The sequence below is a fragment of the Peromyscus leucopus genome, chromosome 8a (genome assembly GCF_004664715.2).
Source record: "Peromyscus leucopus breed LL Stock chromosome 8a, UCI_PerLeu_2.1, whole genome shotgun sequence".
Classification (NCBI taxonomy): domain Eukaryota; kingdom Metazoa; phylum Chordata; class Mammalia; order Rodentia; family Cricetidae; genus Peromyscus; species Peromyscus leucopus.
This window is the reverse complement of record NC_051085.1, coordinates 27,591,018-27,613,639: the sequence shown is the minus strand read 5'-3', so window position 1 is coordinate 27,613,639 and position 22,622 is coordinate 27,591,018. Positions and strand designations below refer to the sequence as shown.

At 41.6% G+C, this 22,622-nt stretch overlaps 1 protein-coding gene and 1 long non-coding RNA gene across 2 annotated transcripts in view; one reads left to right on the top strand and one right to left on the bottom strand.

Annotated features, from left to right (window-relative positions):
- The window catches only part of Samd3 (sterile alpha motif domain containing 3), a 50,873-nt gene that overhangs the window by 24,819 nt on the left and 3,432 nt on the right, over nucleotides 1–22,622 (top strand). Inside the window, 3 exon segments of the mRNA XM_037200301.1 lie at nucleotides 1,996–2,163; nucleotides 17,595–17,715; nucleotides 17,718–17,791. Coding sequence (XP_037056196.1) covers nucleotides 1,996–2,163; nucleotides 17,595–17,715; nucleotides 17,718–17,791 — 363 coding nt within the window.
- Nucleotides 9,385–18,014, bottom strand: LOC114698618. The gene is made up of 2 exons (XR_003735388.2): nucleotides 17,805–18,014; nucleotides 9,385–9,733 (listed from the first exon to the last, which is right to left on the bottom strand). It is a non-coding gene; the product is annotated as an uncharacterized LOC114698618 (long non-coding RNA).

Below are 22,622 nucleotides of genomic sequence, written 5' to 3'. Positions count from 1 at the left end.
ACTGTCGGTCTAGAGTTCATGAGTTCCCATGAGCTTAGTTCAGTTGTCTCTGTAGATTTGCCCATTACGATCTTGACCCTCCTTGCTCATAGAATCCCTCTCCCTCTCTTCGACTGGACTCCCGGAGCAGGCAAGTTGTTGTTTTTTCCCCCATATGTCATTTAAGGTGATGCACATGCTTCACTTATCCGAATGTTTCTTAATGATTAAATTTGGGTTTGCAACATGGGGTAATGCACCTGCCCGGGGCTGCAGATTGCCTCGCATGTCACAAGACGCACGTAGCTTCAGAATGATTAGGAAAGCTGCTCTTGTGTAGGACTCTTTACATCTTCTTTAGCTGGAGAATATGGGGAAGGAGGGATGATAAGCCCACAGCTCAAATATCTCCCACTGAGTCTATCTACCTCATACTGTTAAGTGAATAACTTACAATACATATGTGCTCAATCAACACTCATAGAGTGAACACTCACATGGATGATCATATTTAATTGGTCCTTTCTCATTTGAGATACTTGTGAAGAGAGTCATAAGAATTTGTTCATGGAATGATACCCTAGCAACTGATGGCTATAATAGCTTCTACTGGGTTCAGCACAGCTGGAGTCCTTTCTGAGCTGTAGGAAACACAGAGACAAATATATTTGAGCTAGTTTATATTTCAGGACTGAGAAAAAAAGCACAAGCCATCTATTAGTTTTGTGCTGTTGTAAAACAATGGCAGAACATATAAGCCTGTGGGAGGTGATGGAGCATCTCTGACTCACACATACCCAGGGGCTTAATCAAAGCACAAACCAGCCTCCTACTGAGCCTACAGAACACCTCACCGGGACTTTGGAACTGTCAAGGTGCTTTATGAATAGCACTTTATAAATATCTTCCACAAGTCACTATTCACAAGATTCTCTCTCTCTCTCTCTCTCTCTCTCTCTCTCTCTCTCTCTCTCTCTCTCTCTCTCTCTCTCTCTCTGATTTTTAGAGAAAGGATTTCTCTGTATAGCCCTGGCTGTCCTGGAACTCACTCTATAGACCAGGCTGGCCTCAAGATCTGCCTGCCTCTGCCTCCTGAGTATTGGGATCAAAGTGTGCACCACCACCATCTGGAATCACCAAGATTCTCTTAAAAACACAGTTTAGGAGTGTTCTCTCTCTCTCTCTCTCTCTCTCTCTCTCTCTCTCTCTCTCTCTCTCTCTCTCATTTGGCTCAGTCAGTAAAGTGCTTGCCATGTAAGCATGGGACTCAAGTGTGGTAGCCAACACTCACACCAAAAGCATAGTGATGCACACACACGCTTATAATCCCAGCACTGGGAAAGTGGAGAGAAACAAATCGCTGAAGCTAACTAGTCAGCCAGCCCAGGCTAGTCATCAGGCCCCAGGCCAGTGAGAGACCAAGGTGGGTGGCTCCTGAAAAATTACACCCAACAGTGACCTCTGGCTTCCTTCCTTATGCATACACATGCATGGAATGCACCCCTGCATAGGCACCTGCTTACACATAGTGCCTTGGGCAGGAAAGATCATGCTGTTCCATTTGGTAGCGGAGGAACATAGACTAAAGGGTTACTTATGGAAAGTTACTTGGTCAGTACATACTAGATTTAGTACCGAAATCCTAATCTTCCCAACCTAGGCTAAAGAGCTTTCTGAAGATCTAGGCATGTTGGAACTTGAGCCATGAAACCAGGAATGGCAATAGCTGAATGCCAGATCTTGGACTAACGTTATCTCAGTGGTTCCATTTGCTCACAAGGAAATGAAGTACATATGTTTGCTTGCTTTGTTTCCTTAGCTCTAACTGGGGGATTATAATTTGAACAGCAACATCACAACATTGTTGTCAGGATAAGGATAGATTTGTGGCTTCTATTATGATAATAAAATGAAAATAACTTCGGCCCTCAGGGTGACATACAAAAGTTGTGTTGTTCTGTAGGATTATGCAATGCTCTTTAAGGACTGATTGGCCTGCTTTGTTATTTTATACAGTTTTTATGGAAACGAGCCCTCAAAGATCGCTTTAAATATGTTCGAAGACCCATAGAAGACGATGAACAAGTAATGAGAAATAAGTGTAAATTTGGACACCGAAGGGGCCAGACAAGGAAGTCTCTTGCTGACCTAGGATCTGACGAAATTAAAATTGTGCAGATAAAAGTAAGCCTGAACCCTAAACACTCTGACAACTATGGCTGGTGAATGATGTGGCAATAAACTGTAGCATTAAAACAAGTGAGATGCCTCTTCAAAGTTACCAATAAAAAATGACGGTTTCCATGGCTGACATAATGTTTCTTAAAGAGGGTGTCAGTAAACATTGGGAGAGCAATATGTTATTAAACATTTCATGACCAATTTTCTTCACAGACTTTGAAGAAACTGGAAAAAAATCCTTAAGCTCTGGTTTCCAGGGTTATCACTTTTCTTCTCATTCTATAATTCCCTTTTCCTCCAGTTTTCAGAATGTCCAGTGGAGCTCAAACCTGTTTCAGATTCCTTATATGGCCAAAGATGACCTCAAATGGCTGACCTCCTGCTTTCACTTCCCAAATGCTGGGATTACAGGACTGTACTATCTCACCTACTTGCGGCTCATGTTGTGATGTTCATATTACTAAAGAAAGTTGGATTCTTCTGCTCTGTTGTTGTTGTTTGAGACAGGGTTTCTTTGTATAGCCTTGGCTTTGTAGACCAGGTTGGCTTTGAACTCACAGAGATTTGCCTGTCTCTTCCTCCCAAGGATTAAAGGCATGCATGCACCACCACTGCCTGGCTTGAAAGTTGGATTCTTAATGTTAATTTATTCACTGATTTTTGAGTCCTGTAGTTTGAACCCAGGGCCTTGTAAATGTTTGGCAAATGTTTTTCCACTGAACTGTGCTCCTAGGAACATTTTAATACTCACATTGCAGAAGTTAGGCAGTCTCCAGTGCCAAGGTCTCAGGGAGGCAGTTATCCGTAAGTGTGGGTACAGAGCTCCATACTAGCTTCCCTCCTCTGCGGGTCTAGAAGGCTTCCAACTCCATGCTGTGAATAGCTTCACGCTGAGGACCAGGCAACGCCAAGAGATTCCTCCTCTACCAAGGGGAGATCCTAGGAGTCTTAATATGTGTCCTTTAACTGTCTCAGAGCCCCAGATGTCCTCAGAAAAACAGGCTCCTGTTTAAATTACTAATTACTAGCTACAATAATAGATTGAACTTCTTAGGAATGCTGTCCAAATTACCAAACACTGAAGCTGAATCTCTTGCCCTCCCAATTACATTTTTCACTTTACAGGGGTTTTACACATTTATATTATAAAATGTTTGTGATGTAAATATTCTATTTTTTTTAGTCTTGTGTATTTGTTGATTGCTAATAGAGTAAACTATTTGATCGTATCAGCTTTAGTAGTATTTTTCTATGAACTCCAGTTTGATATCTTTTGTAAACCCTTCACTCCAGCATCATGCACCATGCAAAGTTCCCAGGCAGAGGTGTATTGCTTAAATACATTATTGCAACTGTAAATGAGACTTTCGCGTGCTAAATCAGTTAAGATATGTCTCCTTTAGCAAAATGACATGACCACTGAATGGTACCCTGAATTTAGTGAGGCAATTTTTTTTTTTTTTTTTTAGAAATTTTGCTTGCACAATTCCAGATATAAACTAAAACCATAGTCACTATAGAAGCACACACTGGAAATCCCAGCACTTAGGGGACTCAGGCAGAAGGGCAGAAAGGTCAAGCTTGGTCTGAGCTATAGAAGGAGACACTGACTTGTAAAACAAGAGAAAATGAACAGAAACCATGATAAGATAGTCACATCATCACATATGTTTTTAAATGTTTCACTTTTTTGTTTTGTTTGTTTGTTTGTTTTCAAGACAGGGTTTCTCTGTGTAGTTTTGGAGCCTGTCCTGCATCTTGCTTTGTAGACCCGGCTGGCCTCGAACTGGCCTCTGCCTCCTCAGTGCTGGGATGAAAGGTGTGTGCCACCACCACCCAGCGTTTCACATATTCTTAAAAAGTCACTGTGGAAAAGAGCTATATTATGTAATTGCTGTGTGACACTATGCCTGGGGAGATGTGAACAAGCATTTCACCCCAGACAGGAAACTGGTGACAGAGAAAGTATGAACGTCACTAAAGTCTAGCTTGGTGAACCAATGAGTTTTATTTGTTTTACTTACAGGAATATGGGTGAGGGGTTATTTACAGGAGTAGAAATAACTCAAAGACGGCTGCATCACCAAAGCCCAATGCAGCATTGGGGGCAGCTCACCCGACTGGAAACCTAGAGCTTATTGTACAACTTGCAAGCAGCTCGGTGGGTTACACGGCTTTCTTTCCAGGTGGCTCATTTGGTCTGAGCCTCTCAGCGGTAGCTCAGCTTACCTGAAAGTCTTCTGGGCAGCTCAGACGGTCTCTGCTTCTCCCAAGCAGCTAGGCTTATCTTCCAGTGTCTATGGGCAGTCTTTACTGCTTATATAGCACCTTGAGGAGGGAGGGACCTAGTGAATCTGATCGGTTTCAGGGACTTCCTGAAGCTATTTGAAGTTGTTTACTTCCTGTCTTAATGAACATCTGTGCAATATGGAATGTTTCACCTTTCCTTAGAAAAATCCTGTTGCTTCACTTCCCTGCAGACATTTTGTTTTAAAATATCCCATTGTTTTACCTCCCCTTTAACATTGCACGTATTAAGTTTTTCTCCAGGATGAAAGGTTTCAACCTCAAGGGCACTCCTGCATAAGAACCGTGCGTAAATTGATTTCCTACCAAAAACTGGATTTTGTTTTTTTACATTGAAAGTAAAGTTCCTTCATAAGTGAATTTAAAAAAAAATCAGTTCCATTTTCCCTCTTTTCACGGTTCATGTCTCACTGAAGTAATTTGGAACTGATGAGTGATAAAATTGAATAAATAACGATTGTCTTCTGCATTAAAACTTAATATCTCCATGGGATTTGAGGTCACACTGAGAAGCACAAGTTGATATTGAAGTTTTTCTTCTGCTTGTCTAACATCTTTCAGTCCTTTTTTTTTTTGTATATTGTTCCTTGTTGAAGCACCTTGTAAGGGTCCGAGAAAATGCTGAAGGAAGACCCCAGATTTAAATAGTGTGCAAGAGCAAAGAGAGTTTATTTACCAGCATATGTGGGGGTCGTTCACCTGTACAACATGGCGATGACCCTGAGAGAAGCGTGCAGGCCGCTTTTAAGCACAGCTAGAGGGATTTTAGGGATGGTTAGGATATCTTAAACACAGCTGGTTAAGCAAGCATCAGTTATATTAGTATATTTTTAGTTGGCTGAAGTTTTATCTTTGGACATACTTGGGTAAGTTTCAAGGGGGTTGCGGGAACTGTCCTTGAGACATTGTGTGGTTGACTCAGGCCTTGTTTGTGCTCTCTCCCTCATCCCTGAATACCCTTTGTTAATAAATGGCCCTTTGTTGGGAGAGACACCTGTTTGCCCCACTCAGAGAACTGAAACCTAAATTTAGTTGTAAAAGTGGCAAAGTTTAAACCCTTCACCTTAAAATTGTTCAGAGCTACAGTACGTTTCTGTCTTCTCTTCCAGACCCTAAATAGTGCCTACATCATGGGATGGACCCCTCTACATGGGGGCATTGTTTAAAGAAGAAGAGGGAATCAAAATTTTCAGGATTAGGCTTTATTTTGTAATTAAACTTTGAGTTACCTTCCTGCCATCTAGGCTAAAAAGGTGATTGGTTATTTTTTTATATCTGAGGAGACAACATTTTTCCTGGGAGAAAAATCCCATTGGAAGTATTTACTTATTTCCCTTTTTCAAATGGAGCTATAAATCCTACAGCCTCTTTGTTGATGATTATGTATTCTATAAAGTCATAAGCTTTTGAAAGATGGAACACATAATCCATGCATTTCTACACACACACACACACACACACACACACACACACACACACACACACATCCTATGATAATAAAAAATGTATGAATTTGAGTATGGAGGTTGGCAGAATCTCAATACATTGGATTTATCTCATGGCATCTAGTATCTCATACTGATTGCCTAAATTACTTTCAATCCCCATTTTGACCTTCCGATAGCTCTCTTAAGGCTTGAACATCAAAGATGTTTGGACTTAAATATTGTTGGGAAATTCTCATACTTAAAAAGTTCCTTGACTAGTTCAATATTTACACACTATGGAAAAATAAATCTATTTCATATGCTGTAGAGATGCAAAATGTTGGTGTAGGCAAGAAGCAGAAAGCTGCCCATGCATTTAAGGCAGGGAAGAGGGATTGGTCCCTTAGAGGAAGGGATGTGGAAGGAGAAGGGATTGGTTTGATTGGCTTTGTTTTCTGCTTTTATTTATTTTTTTCTCCCTTTTGGTGATAGGAAGCAAGAATGGAGAATATCTCAAAGAACAAAGATAGGTTTCTTAGTCCTATCACATAGCTTCCATAAATAATCAAAGTTACTTGTGTGGCTCTGAACAGGGACTTACAGATCCTTTGTTCCTAATCCTTACCTTCTACAGTCTCTTGGTTTAGCTCTGCACAAACCATGCTGTAGCTGAAGTTATCCTGTTCCTGCCTGGCTCCTGCGGCCCTCAGACCCAAGCAAACACACAGAGACTTATATTATTTATGTATGTATATGTACACATATATGTATATGTAATGGCCTAATGGCTCAGGCTTCTTGCTAGCTGTTCTTATATCTTAAATTAACCCATTTCTATAGATCCATACCTTGCCACATGGCTCATGGCTTACCGGTACTTTACATCCTGCTCCCCATGACGGTGGCTGGCAGCGTCTCTCTGCCTTAGCCTTCCACTTCCCAGCATTCTCCTCTCTCCTTGCCCCACCTGCACTATCCTTTCTGCCTGGCTACTGGCCAGTCAGCATTTTATGTATCAGTCAATCATAGCAACACATATTTACAGCATACAGGACATCCCACAACACTGTGTTATTTGGCTACAGTGCCCAAAGCAAGAGCAATGCCAATGCCCCACCTGGGGGTGTGTGCTGGGGTACCTCTGACTGCTCCACCAACCCTTCCACTGTATCTTAAGGATGGCTTGCCTTGCCAGGATTCTAGGCTACATTTCGAGACCCATCCCTCAAGAAGCTGGGTATTTTACCTTTAAAAAAAAAAAAATGCCTTTCCAAACTACAGAACTCGTGGTGCTGCTTGCCTGGTCTTCCAGCAGCAGCTGCTCCATCACTTCAGAAGCATTTGACTTTCAGTGTCAAAAGAAATAAAACAGGAGAAAGGCTGAGAGCAGGGTCATGGTAACCTGCTGTGAGCCAGTGAACATGTCCAGATAAGCCACAACCAAATAATTTGTTGTTCCATGCATTGAACACTATGCTTCCTTTTCTTTTTTTAAAAAAAAATTATTGGAGTGTATGTATGATGTTATTCGCTCATGTGCATCCCACGGTGAGCGTGTGGAGCTCAGAGGACAACTTTGTGAAGTCAGTTCTTCTCTCCTTCCCTCTTCATGTGGGTTATGGGGATTGGACTCAGGCCTTGTGCAGCATGCACTTTGGCCCAATGACCCACATCACCCTCTTGCTCACTCACTTTTTAAAAATTCTGTTTAGTTTCCTCTTAATTGTATTTTACTGTATATTTCTTGATGAATATGCTGGCTAGTCTCATGTCAACTAGACACACAAACTAGAGTTATCTGAAAGGAGGGAACCTCAACTGAGAAAATGCTTCCGTAAGACCCAGCGATAAGGCATTTTCTTAATTAGCGATTGATGAGGGAGGGCCCAGCCCATGGCGGGTGGTTCCTTCCCTGGGCTGGTGGTCCTGGGTTCTATAAGAAAGCAGGCTGATGCCGGGCGGTGGTGGCGCACGCCTTTAATCCCAGCACTCGGGAGGCAGAGGCAGGCGGATCTCTGTGAGTTCAAGGCCAGCCTGTGCTATCAAGTGAGTTCCAGGAAAGGCGCAAAGCTACACAAGAAACCCTGTCTCGAAAAAACAAAACAAAAAACAAAAAAAAAAAAAGAAAAGAAAAAAGAAAGCAGGCTGAGCAAGCCAGGAGAGCAAGCCAATAAGCAGCACCCCTCTATGGCCTCTGTGTCAGCTCCTAGCCCCAGGTTTCTGCCCTGTTTGAATTCCTGTCCTGACTTCCTTCAATAATGGAAAGCTCTGTGGAAGTGTAAGCCAAATAAACCCTTTCCTCCCCAACTTGTCTTTGGTCGTGGTGTTTGACTGTAGCAATAGAAACCCTAGCTAGGGCAGTAAATTAATAAGAATGCGATAGATTCTCAAAACAGATCGTTTAACCTTAGTGATTGTGCACATGTGCTGATGTTTTCTCTTCTACTCCGTTGTTGCCTGGGTCTCATGACACCCCACACTGCATTTGCTTCTTAACATTTGTGACTGAATGCTTGTCACCCATGCTTCATGTAAAGGCAATTTTTATTGCCCGTGGATGATGAACTACTTCTGAGTAAGCGGAAGGATGGCTGGTCTCCTACTGGACTCATCCCAGGACTGCTTTGCAGTATGTGACTTCCCATGCTACAAAGAACCACAGACCAGGAGAGCGGTATTGCATCCAAGTAGGATCCCTGGGCCAGGAGAAGCTTCCAAATACTGGCCCGCCCAAGGAACCCCATCATCAATGCCGTCTTGCTCCTTTGGAGGCTGCTGTGGCAGTGTGAAGAGAGCTACAGGGAAGAGTCCTATTTGTGTTGCTCTCGCCCAGCAAGGGGGCTAGGGCATCTGCTGTACACAGAGACACTGGACCTTGGAACCCCACACAGTATCACAGGCTGATGCTTACTCTTTTTCAGGTGTCTCTTTACCCAAAGGATCACTTGGAGACCCTCTGGGTCTCTTCTAAACACCCCAACAAGCCTTGGGATATAAACACTTTTAAAGAATTTATTGAGAGAAGACCTTATTATGGAGCCGTGGGCTGGCCTAGAACTTGCTATGTAGACTAGGCTGGCCTTGAATTCACAGAGATCTGCCTGCCTCTGCCACTCGAGTCCTGCGATTAAAGGTGTGCACCACCATGCCCAGATTTATTATTTTTTTTCCTTATGTGTATATGTGTGTGCGTCTGTGTGTGGGTATGTACATGTGTGTGAAGGTGGCCACAGAGGCCAGAAGTGTCTGATCCCTTGAGGCTTGAGTTACAAGTGGTTGGGAGCCACCTGGCATGTGGGCTGGGAGCCCAACTTGTGTCCTCTGTAAGGGTGGTCCATCTTCTTAACTTATCCAGCCCTCTAAACATATCCTTTGAAATAGCTAAATTCTTAATACTTTGGGGGGAGGGCATGGGGTGTTTGCTTAGTATGCACAAGTCCCTGGGTTCCATTCTCATTTAAAAAAAGAAAGAAAGAAAAGAATAAACAAATAAAGAAAATTTAGAAACGTTTGAATACTATTTTTGATTAACACACACTTTTTCTTCTTTTTAAGTTACTCTTGAGAGCTCCTTTTGTAGCCAATAGTGTTCTCAGTCCATTATCGGTTGGCACTCATGGCAATAACCATGCCTGGCTTGAGCGGTGCTGGGGACTCCAGGCTTCCACTTTGCTTCTCTGTGACATTTCTGTCCCTCTGTCAGCCTCCTGGAGTCATGGATGTGTCCCCGAGGATCCAGCTGGTCCTGCCTTCCTCCACATGGGTTTCAGAGCCTGCGTCTTTGTTCTCTAGTCAGCGAGGGAGATCTGTGAGAAGCATTGCCACGTGCTGTAATAAAACTGCTTGAAAAGCAGAAAAATTATTTTGCTTTATATAAATGCATCCAATTTTCATTTCCCTCCCTAAGACATTTGGAACTCCTTCTCAGCCTTCAGTCTAGAGATAGATTGTTTCCATTGTGACCTTAATTTTAAGGACACTTCTCAGAGTCTGAAACATGGAAGAAATAAAATGAACATTTGTCCCCCTGGGATGTGAAACTTGGAAATTTGGATCTCTCTCTCTCTCTCTCTCTTTCTCTCTCTCTCTCTCTCTCTCTCAACCTATATGATATGTAGGATAATGACACAGGAATTAAATAGATGGTTTTAATGGTGCCCTTCTATCCCAAATCTTTCCAAGTATTTGCTAAATAAATGAGAAAAGCTAAACAAATGACCACTTGTTAAATTGCCAACACTATATTTACCATTCAGCTCTCTTCAAAGCATTTTCCTATTTATTCAGTATGTACGCACCTCCTGTGTTTAAAGTTGTGAAGTGGTGTTGTGTGTTACTTGGTTTGGCCCAGAAATAAAATGGTTGCAAGTTGTGCCAAAGTCTGCTCAGGAATTCAGAGTCCCCATGGCTGTTTCTCAGGGTATTGCTATTTGTTTCAAACTGCAGCTGACACACAGTGATTAATTGCATAAATACTCATTATTTTTATATCCGCTTCCACAGATGTTTCTCTCTTGGTCCAAAACCAAACTAGACAGCAGAAAATGAAGAAAACTGTTGACAGTTAGCTGTATTCCAGATAGAATGCAATTATTGCCATCAGCGGGCAGCTAATTCACTAATGCTGGGAAGTTTTACAAGTCAGCTGAATACTCGGAGGCACTGGGCGAGACTTATGGAGCAAACTGCTTGCTGATTGCCTGAGATGCAGGCCGGCAGGCTAGCCCAGAGGCTGATCAGAATCCATAGGGAAAACATCATTTCCAAATTTCACTTAATGACAAGAAAATTAAAGACAGGCACAACTGGAACTTGGTATGAACAAACCCCGGGCTTCCAACATGGCACTCTTCAGCAGAAATACAAGATGAACCACATAGGTAATTTCTAATTTTCTGGGAACCACACTATGAAAGGGAAAAAGAAGCAGATGGGATTGGTGTTAATAGTATCTTTTACTGACCCGACTACAGTCACCACATTATCATTTTGAGGTATAATCACTATAAAAATCAATGATATATTCCACATTCTGTCCTTGCATATGAAATCTAGTGTTACCAGCAGGCCCTTCGAATGAACTAGCCACATTTAAGGTGATCAGAAGCCACAAGTGCCTAGTGACTACCATGTTGGGTCTCTCAAGTCCATTTAACCTTGGAAAAAAAATAAAGAATAAGAATGTGACACTCAATATAGGACATAGTAGCAGACTGCATTTTACACAATGCCATTAAAGTAGATTTTTAATAGTATACTAAAGGAGAATGAAAAAAAAAACTTTTTTTTTTTTTTTGGTTTTTCGAGACAGAGTTTCTCCATGTAGTTTTGGTGCCTGTCCTGGATTTCCCTCTGTAGACCAGGCTGACCTTGAATTCACAGAGATCCACCTGGCTCTTCCCCCCCCCCCAGTGTTGGGATTAAAGGTGTGTGCCACCACCACTTGGCAAGAATGAAAAATTTTTAAATAACATGCTTAAAGTTTTTAAAAATTGTGTATGTAAAAGTGGTTTGCCTGCTTCTTCATCTGTGTACCACATGCACACCTGGTGTCCTGGGGGCCAGAACAGGGCATTGGATAAACTGGCATTGAAGTTGCTCAGGGCTCTGAACCAGGGTGCTAGGAATCCAACACAGGTCCTCTGAATCACGAGCCAGTGCTCTTAACTGCTGAGCCATCTCCCCAACCTCAATTTGTTTTTGACGCTGGCTCTCAGGTAGCCCAGGTTAGCCTTGAACTCACTTTGTAGCCAAAGATGACCATAAACTCCCATCTTCCTGCCTCTCCTTTCCAAGTGTTGACATCCCACTTGGCTGTGTACCACCACACCCGGCCTATAACAACACACTTTCTTTGCAGAATCATTCAGACTGCAGAGTCTAAAACAAAAGCATGTTTGGAAAAATGTAACTTGAGTTTATTCACCTCTGGGAGGAAGAAAAGGTTTAACTACATATTTAAACCACCTTTTATCTTCCCTTTTCAAAAGCAGGCTCAGTTGTCTGTTGGTATCTGATGTGGACATGTTTATCTTCTCATCTCTGTCCCAGCCATCACCTTAGACTCCAGCGTTCTAGCTGAATCTCTAGAGGTTGCAGAGACCACTCCACAGCTAAGAGTAAAGCAAAGGAAGATCTAGTGTGTCTTAATTCAACTGGAGTCCATGTGTTGATTAATTGATGGTGGTTCCCTTGAGACCACTGTCCTGTAGTGTCCTTTCCTGTTTCCCAGGGCAGGAGTGGTGTCTTCAGCCTTCTGCCTTTCTTCCTCTTCCCTTTGCCTCTGCTCTTGTGAGAGAGCACATCCCACGGTTGTCTTTATGAAAGACACCTCAGTGACAGTTCTGTGAGCATCAGATGTGCTCACCCCCAAGTCCCCTCCGCCCGGTGTTCACTGCTAGGGAATGAGCCTTGGGAACAAGAGAAGCAGGTCTACACTGGGAGAAACATCCTCTTTCCTCTGGCCATCTGTGTGTTTGAAAAGTTGCTTTGTCTTTAAGGATCTCAATAATGCTCATTCCTAAGGAGAGAGACTTGGATCAACCAATTTCTAAATTCCTTCTGGCTCTGACAATATAAAGGTCATTAATAGTACATCTAATAAAAGATGAGTCATTCAAAGAGCAAGAATATTGAAATCTTAAAATTCTGATGCACTCTTCTAATAAGTAAATACACTCACTCTGGGGCACAAACCCTAAACGTTGCTAGTCGTATTAGTACATCAAATAGTAGCTGTGTAGATATTTCACTGTCATAATGGGTAAGGGATAGCATAATGCATATAGTAGTTTATAAATGTCAATTTAAGCAACAGCAAGATTCCATTATATTTCAATGGTGGCAAGCTGTTCCTGTAACTCAAATTTAGATTCCCTTTTACTTTTTTTTAAACAAATATGACATTTTCTTTTTGTTAAAAAGTACTTTCTATGCATTTGAGATAATGCAAAATGTGTGGTGTGTGGCATATACACAATTTGTGAGACAAAATGGACACCAGGAGTGACATTTAGCTTACAAACGGATCACTGCTGATACCATTGTATGGGCCAGAGTTCCCCTTCCCTCCCCCAGCAGTCCCCTTGCCAACACCATGGCATCTGGAAGTAACTGTGCCTTGGAATTTTATGTCATCGTTCACCAGCTTTTTAAGACAATGACTTTTTTTTGTCATCCATGCAAAAGTTCCCAATGAATCTATCGTTCCATGTGGCTTATTTTTGAGACATGGAGGCATGAATATGATTGACTTGGAAAACTTCCTGTTTTCCACTTGCTGTAATGTCTTTGGGATCCAACCAGGGTGTTAAGTTCAATGGCGCATTCCTCTATTTTTCTAGGGCTTGGTAATCTAATGTGACAGGGAACCCTGCTGGATCTGGCTGCTCTCCTGTCCTCCATCATCTGACTTGGGTCTGGCTTTGGCTGTTAGGACATGCTATTTTGGTTCCTATGCAAGAGCTTTGGCCAAAGACTTCTGCTTATCGTGAAACTGCGGGCTTAGAGATTGTGTAAATATGCAACTTTGTGAGATAGAGCTCAATTGTTTTTGTTAGTCACTGTAGACATTTGGTCCCCTGCGTAACACTTACCATTGGATCTCTTTTGCACTCAAAACTACTGGAAATAAATTGGTGTTTTCTTGGTCCTGATTTTCATTATAACTACTTATGAATTGATCATATCTTCTTATCTTTGTAAATGGCTCACATTTACTTCTCCACAAAATTTCTGTTCATGTTTTTGGCCATTTTTTCCAATGAACTTTTTTCTTATTTGCAAAAATCATAAATATCTTTATCTTTTATTTGTATTTAATTGCTTTATCAATTATATCCACTGTAAGTAGTCTTTCAGTCTATACCTTTCCTTTTAAATTTCTTTCTGCCTGTGTTTTGACAGACAGTTGTCATTTTAATACAGTTATTATTATCAGTCGTCTCTCTTTTGATTTGATGCCTTTAGGAAATCTTTTCCTAAAAAGATTTTTTTTATCACCTTGAAGTGATAAAAATATTCCTCCATTTTCTTTAATTTTTAAAAAACATTTTGCCTTTAACATTAAAGTCTTTAAACCATGGAGGATTTTTTTTTCATTTGTGAACAAAATAATGCTGTATACCTTCATAAAATAGCCCTTCTCTTCCCCAGCAACCTGTGGTGTGTTTTGTTGCTTCTCTGGTTCTGTTCCTGAAAGTGTGTTGTACTCCATGGCTCTAGCCACCGACCTCTGCAACAACAGCAGCGTTCTTTGACTGTACAGCTATGAAACATCTGGATACCTTCTCATCACTCCCTTATTCTTTTTCAGGGGAGCTTTATGCTTGAATTTTAAATTGGTGTGTGTGTGTGTGTGTGTGTGTGTGTGTGTGTGTGTGTGTGTGTGTGGTGTGTGTGTGTAGGCACAAGCATGACACCCAGAAGACAAAGCTCAGGAATTGGCTCTTTCCTGACACCCTTTAGGATCCAGGGGTTGAGGTGAGATCATCAGTCTGTACATCAGTTCCTCCACCAACTAAACATCTCACGGGCCCACTCTTGGGTTTTTTTTACATCTTTTTTTCCATGAGTTTTAGAATTTGATCAAGTTATAGTTGTTTTTGCTTTTGATAGTTATCTTTTTTTAAAAAAATGGTTATTTTCTGTTTATTTATGTGTATGTATATCTGTGTCTATGTGCACATACGTGCACTTGCATGCAAGTACCCATAGAAGACAAAAGGGGACATCAGATCCCCTGGGGCTGGGTTTATAGGCAGTTGCTAGCTAACTGACATGCGTTTGGGAAACCAAATTCTGGTCATCTGAAAGAGCAGTAAGTGCTTTTAACTGCTGGGTCATCTCCCCAGCTCCAGATAGTTTATATAGTAATAGGAATATTGTTGAATCTATAATTCTTTTTAGAAAAAAATGACTTCTTACAAGTTGAACCTTTCTAACTGTAAATGGTCAATCCACACATTTAGTTATTACTGTAGTTTTCTTCCGGCACTTCTTGTGTGTTATTTCTTAGATTTATTTCCAATTACATTAAAAGTACTTTATTATTATTTTTTGAAATAGTAAAAATACTTCCTAGCTGAGTGAAATGGCACATTCCTGTAATCTCAACATTTAAGAGGCAGAAGTAGAAGGTTTGAAGAGTTGGAAGCCAGCCTGGGCTACATGGTAAAATTCTCTTGAAACAAAATATATTTTTTTATTTGTTAGTACATGATGTTTATTGATTTGTTTTCAGCAGTTCAGAAAATCTCCCCTCAGTCATACGGTGCATCCTTTCGTGTTTTTCTTAATCTCATAACCTAAGGATAGTTACAATTCTTTTCTATCTCTAGGTTTTATAACTTATATTTTTCTTTCTTTTTAATTTTATTATGTGGGGTGTGTGTGTGTGTGTGTGTGTGTGTGTGTGTGTGTGTTAGTATGACTTGTGGGACTTGGTTCTCTCCTACTATGCGGATTTTGGGATTGAACTCAGATTGTTAAACTTGCTGGCAGGTGCCTTTCCCCCTGAGCTGTCTTACTGGTACCTGTTTCTCTTTCTTTGTCATAGCTGACAGCTGTATAAGAATACAAAACAGTATATTTGAGATGTCTCTGATTTTAAGGAGAATCCTTTTTAAAAATTTACCATTCAAAAATGGTGATAGCTTTTTTTGTTGTTCAATAACTATAGTTTTTTTAATGTATTGTTTTACTCTGGTGAATGTTTTCCCTCAGATCATAAGTAGATGTGGAACTATATGACATATTCTTGAACATTATTTGAAATGATCATTTTTTCATCTCAGACTGACTCAGGCACTATATAAGGTTTATATATCTTTGGACAGGCCCAGTAACTGATGGAGCTTTTAATACATTACATTTCTCTTTTATGTCTCAAACCTTTCCATAATAGTGGCTCCCAGATTGGGATTTCAGCATGATAGCGTATAAAATGTTAGGAGAAATCAATCACACTTCTCTTTAGTTCCATAGTTCCTTTGCAATGTCAAATGATCACTGCATTTCAGTGATAAGCCCCTTAGTTTCCCTGGTTCCTAGTATTTCAACCTCTTCCGTGAGTGTAATCTGAATTCCCATTTCACTGTTCTTTCATTTGAAGGTAATATCAGAGAGGCATCGTAAAACGGCTGGAGGCATTCTCTTTTTTTCCCCTTAATTCTCTGGCAAAATTTGCATAAATTTAGAGCACTCAGCCTCAAATGTCAAGTAGAATTTAGCTCTAAAACCCCTAATATTTCTTTGTGGAAAGATTTCTATCTTCTAATGGAATTTATGTAAGATTGGAGAGAATTCATTTTAAGCTGTTGTGATGAATTATATTTTTCTAGGAATTCTCATGATCTATGTCTGGCTAGCCATCCTGAGCCCACAGGCAGCGGGATGGACCTGAAGTTTCCCTAGCATTTGTAATGCTTTGATGCCAGAGCACCCCTTAATACTGTCTTCCTCACTTACAGGTAACATCTGTTTGCATCCTGGGGAGCTAGACTGCTGGTTAACTTTCATCCAAATGTAGTCAGCTGAGTTCCTCAAAATGAATTGTTATAGGAAGGTTTCCCTCTTGCCCCCTCAAAGCTGTTTGTCTTAGAATTTTTTTAACAAGGGTATGTGAGATGTTCTGTAGCTACTCCCGACCTACCCAGTGTATAATGAACAAGACTGACCCATCGATGAGTCATTGTCACAGAAACCAGTTGTTAGTTTCAATTTTGGTGACCTTGACAACTATTAAAAAGGCACTTAAAAAAAAAAGATCTGGGTGGACTTCTCAGTGGGTAAAGTGTTTATCGAATAACCATGGAGCTGAGTTCAGTCTTCAGCATGCATGTGGATGCTGTGCCATGAGCCTGTAATCTAAGTCCATTGATGGGGATGTAAAGACAGGAGGATCCCTAGGGCGCCCAGTCAGCCAGTCTAGTCAATGGGGAGCTGCAGGTTCAGTAAAAGCCCTGTCTAAAAAAGAAAAATTATTGACAATGATCAAGGAAGATACCTAATGTCAACCTCTGATCACTACACTCATGTGCATACATGTGTACCCCTATACACACACACACACACACACACACACATATACACGTACACACACGTACACACACACACACACACACACACGTACACACACCTGCACAAAAGGGAAAATAGCAAAACCTTTATTAAAACCTTTTCCTGTCTTCTAAGAATTAAATGCATAGAAATAACACTGTGGTATGTTGTGAATTTTCTGGATATTCTGAATCCACGTAACCAGATAAGTAGGATTAATGTAACGCTTTTAAACTTGTCAAGACCACAGGAGGCTGGAAAGATGGCTCAGAAGCTAACAGCACTTGCTGCTATTGCCAATAACCTGGGTTCAGTTTCAGCACCCAGATTGATCGGCTCACAACTGCCAGTACAACACAGTGCACATACAGACAAATAGACATGCATGCATAAATAAAAACAAATACTTTTTTAAGAAGCAGAGACTGTAATTCCACTGTAAGTAACTATCTAATTTGCTTTCATAAATGACTGCCCCTTGGTTAACCATGTCCAAGGCCAAGTGAAATTACACATAGCAATAGACACCTTAGGGATACATCATAAAAAGTGCAATAACAGCTCCCCAGAGAGCTGGGTTTCCGTAAAGTATTCAATTGCCTTGAAACATGAGATTAACTGATACTTTAAAGTATTTGGCAGGAAGAATCTGTTTGTTTAGATCCAGAAGTGAACGAACATATTCACTGGTTCCAGCGAGAGTATGGGAAAACAGACAAGGACTGAAGAGAAATTAACAAGAGGCTGGGTTAGACTTTGGAAATCAGAAGATGACTGGCTGCCCAACACCTCTCAAGGACATTCTTAAAATGTTTCCTTTCCTGAAGTGCCCCAACCAGGCAAGCTACTCACTTAGAACAGTCTCTGTTCCTGGCGTCACGTTCTTTTTTCTCCCTCTTGCCTCTGGAGTAGTGACCAGACAGCCTGGCAAGACAGTGGGTGTGAGTCTCCGTAGGGTGTGAGCAGGACAGAGTCAATTGGTGTTGAGCCAATCAGAACTGCAGGAAGTCGCTTCAAGACGCCCAGCCCTGCTGTCCTGAAGATTAGAGCTCCCTATAGAGCACACTATGGGGGCGGGGCGGAGGTGTCTCTACTGTAGGGTATTTAGTCACGTGAATAATTCCGTTTTGCATGCATTTAGACAGTAAAGTCGTTTATGCTCAGAACTCTTCCCAAGTAACGTTTTTCTATGTCTTTTATAATATCAAATCATTTCATAAAGCATCTTAGGGTTTCTATTTCTATGATAAAATACCATAACCAAATGCCAGTTTAGGGGGGAAAAAAGTGCTTATTTGGCTTACACTTTTACATCATAGTCTTTCACCAGGATTATGGAACCCAGAGGCAGAAACTGAAGCGCACACCATGGAGGTACAGTGCTTATCGGCTTGCTCGCCATGGCTTGCTCAGTTTGCTTTCTGAGCCAGGATCACCTGCCCAAGGTGTGGCACTGTGCGCAGTGAGCTGGGCCATCCCACACAAAGCGTCAATCAAGGCAATGCCCTGCACAGGCTTGCCTATGTGCCAATCTGACAGGAATGATCTCCATTGAGTTTCCCTCTTCTCAGGTGAGTCCAGGTTTGGGTCAAGTTGAGAAAAATCAACCAGGGCATGAAGTGATCTTCCTGCTCCACGGTCCTGTAACTACTCAGAGTTGATTTGCTGGGCATGTAGGTGCTGAGGCAGAAAAGTAGCTGTTGTGGGGAGGGGCCCTGGCAGTTAAACTGATGCTTCGCCACCTCATAAACACTAGAATCCTTTCCTTTAAAACTCTTTCAACAGAATTTTTTATTTTTTGAGACAGGGTTTCTCTGTGTAGCTTTGTAGCCTATCCTGGATCTCACTCCATAGACCAGGCTGGCCTTGAACTCACAGAAATCCTCCTGCCTCTGCCTCCCGAGTGCTGGGATTAAAAGCATGTGCCACCACCACCTGGCTTCAACAGAAAATTTAAAAATTAAAAATAAAATAACATTAGATTGTATAAAACTTCAACTAGGCTTCTGTCCCTGGGCTTCAGGGATATGATGAAAGTCAGGTGAGGCAGGGATTTTGGAGGGAGGAGGAAAAAAAATTAAACACCTGAAGTTTCTAGAGCCCCTTTGAGGTGCTATCACTTCCTCCTTCCTGTGAAGCAGCTGCAACAACTGAGCTAAGTGAAAGTGGGTTTTGTGGTTTGAAACTGGTATCCCGACCAATCAGAAGTTGGAGCAAGGGGAACCTTTTATGCTAGGGAGTTTAAGGCCAACTTGGGCAACATAGGAGACCTTGACTCAAAAGCAAACCAAACTCATAACTTCACGGAAACACCCAAGAACCAAGCTAATGGAGCATGGAAAAAGTTTGTGCCGGGCGGTGGTGGCGCACGCCTTTAATCCCAGCACTCGGGAGGCAGAGCCAGGCGGATCTCTGTGAGTTCGAGGCCAGCCTGGACTACCAAGTGAGTCCCAGGAGAGGCGCAAAGCTACACAGAGAAACCCTGTCTCAAAAAACCAAAAAAAAAAAAAAAAAAAAAAAAAAAAAGTTTGTAAAGAATCTGAGTTTTGCTTTTACTCTAGTGGAGTAGGGATATGGACCTGGGCCTTCACCACCAGCATGGATAAAGCTGAGGAACCAAAACAGACAACACGACGAGGCAATTGCCTGCAGGCCTTAGTTCCAGGCTTCCTTGGACTGGGATCTTTGGTAGGGGAGGCACTGGCAGAGCCACACTGAGGTAGCTGTACTGACAGGTAGGGGTGAGCATCACTTAGGGGTCCCACTCAGCCCAACAGGAAGAGCCTGGACTTTGGGAATGATGGACAACTGTTGTTTGCTGGACAGGATTCTGGAAGAAGTGGGAGACATGGGAAGAGAAGCTCACTGTTTGGGGTCTGGTCTCCCTAAAGCCTTGAAAAGTGAGGCTGCTCCATGACTGAGAAACACTGAGAGTTGATAAGAGCTTGGGCCTGGTGTGGTGAGTCCAAGCGCTCACACACTCATGTAGCATCCAGAAGTCCACGCCTTGTGAGTAAGAATCACCCCTAGGCTTGGTTTTTCCCAGTCAAGGGCAAAACTCAGAACAAACTTGCCCAAACAAAGGATAAAGTCTGGCAGGCCAGGAGGAACAACCAGTTCTTCATTGACTGACAGTCCAAATTTAAGCACCCTGTAAAGGGAAACCAGCTGATACAAACTCCCTGCCAGGGAGTTGCTAGGTAACACCCAGGTAGTGAGCTGTGTTGCTCTGGTTGCTATGCTAGATTTCTGGACTCACGAGCCCTGACTACGGAAGAGCCAGGACTGTACATTGAACACCGGTTTGGAGTATAAACAGCCCTGCCAAGCTTTATCCCCACCTAGCTCATATGGCCGTTCGATTGGTCCAGCCTGTGACCCAGCCTTCCAAAGGCTGCTCCAGTCTGTCAAGTCAGTTGCTCCAGGGTGATAGAAGCATAGTAGGGCCACTCAACCCGATGCATCATGTCTGTGGGAAATCTCAGCAGACACAATGAATATAGGGCGGGGGGAGGGGGACGGGGGGAGAAGGAAAGAAAAAGAAATAGAAATTTAGAATTGAATAACACATTATTTCAAGTGAGTGCCTCACTGGGTAGGCTTAACAGCATAGTGAAAACCAGAGCAAGGGTGGACTTGAAGACCAGTCAGCAGAAATTTTCCAATACATGAACAAAGGAAAAGTGATTTAAGTTGTGGAGAAGGACTTTTTCGTTGGGAGTTTGGTGACCGTATCTGCCCTGAGGATAGTGGCAGGCATTACTGCTGCCGAGTTAGAAGCATAGAAAGAGAAAGGCTAGAGAAAGCTCCGTGAACTGCACTAGATTACAAAGTGCCATTGTGGTCGTTTCTATTTATGTACAGGTACATAAACAGTTACTTGTTTTTCTCTTTCTCTACCTTGTCACTTAAATGGCAGATGGAGGTCCTCAGAGGACACTGGATTTGAAAATGGAAACTGCAGTGCGATTTTATTGGCTATCCTAAGGAGTCAGCATAATAGTCAAGGAAGAAAAAAACAGGATCTAAAAATCAAAAGGAGGAAGATCACATAAACTGCTTTTGAAATATAATCCTTGGCTATAAGGTCAGTATCAAGGTTAAACAGGCAGCTAGCTAAGTGTCCTTGCAGAAGTCTTTTGTGTGTATAAGATTGTGGTGGCCTTTGTGCACAGTTATGGTTGTGACAGAGGTTTTGGTGGTGGCCCTTTGATGAGGCCTATGTCCATGTGAAATCCTCCTTTGTGACCTGTTAGCTTCTCTTTTGCTAGTATTTGAAATTACTTACTCTATTTTGATTCCAACAACACTCACAGTATATAGAACACATTCCTCAACATTGTTCTATGCAAAAGCCTAAGCAATAACATTTCTGTAGGAAGAGGCACATTTTGGAGGTTGAAATTTTAGTTTCTAAATGGCATTTTCCAATAGAAAGAATAAGATATTTTGAGAGACATTATGGACTCTATACCTAAGAAACACACGCATACTATAGATACACATATACATACTATATATATAGTATATATGATAAGCCTGAAATACTGTGAAATGCCACAATTAAGGAAATGTTCACCAACTATTAGACTATGTCAAGAGGACATAACCTCTACTGGCAAAATCTAGAAAACTTAAAATTATATAAATATTTTGAGGATCATATTTGTAACCCTTTGAGTGAAATTTATTAGTATGTTGTGTTACAAATAAGTAAATAAATGTAGAAGAGAAAAATCCTACCTCACGGTAAGTAGAGTGCCAACTAATATATTTAGAAAAGACAGATAAGCCAAGTGCCACTTGGCAGTGAACACAGTGATATTTGCATCAATGGGTATTAAATCTGGTAGATAAAGTTACGTGAGCTGGCCAGGTGTTCTGGCACTCATCTATAATCCCTGCATCTGTGAGGCAGGAGGCAGGTTGGGCTACATAGTGAGCTCCAAGTCATTCTGGACTCCATAGGCTCCCTAGCAAAAATCTTGTGTCAAAAATCCATATAAAAATAGTTATTCTCAATATATCGTCTCATAAAATTCAACAGAGTTCAGACACTGAGAAGTGGAGAGCTAGTAGATTCCAACTTAATCAATTGATAAAAGTTAGTATCTTCAGTATCGGGACAAATTCCCATTTAGTGCTCCTGATACAGTGAGAAAGGCAAGTATTTATTACCCAAATGCATAAGCCCTGGAGAAACACCACACAAACAGGGAGGGAGGGTATACATAGTGATGAACCACTTTTCAAAAATGCCCAAGAAATCCAGAGGTTATTTCAGGCTAGAGACCTGGTTTGAGACATGGCATTAACATCACGCAAGGGCTGGAGAGATGGCTCAGAGGTTAAGAGCACTGACTGCTCTTCCAGAGGTCCTGAGTTCAATTCATGGTGGCTCACAACCATCTGTAATGAGATCTGGTGCCCTCTTCTGGCCTGCAGGAATACATGCAAATGGAATACTGTAAACATAATAAATAAATAAATCTTTAAAAAAAAAATCACACAAGTGACCCTGTATCTAGAAAGAATAAGATTGAAACTACCAGCAAATCTGAATGAGACAGAAAATTAGAGTCCCCAATTTTAAGTGTCTTTGTGCTTTGGAAGTGCACGTAGGAAAATTAAGGGGCATCGTGTGTACAGCTTATTGTCAAGTGGGTCTTC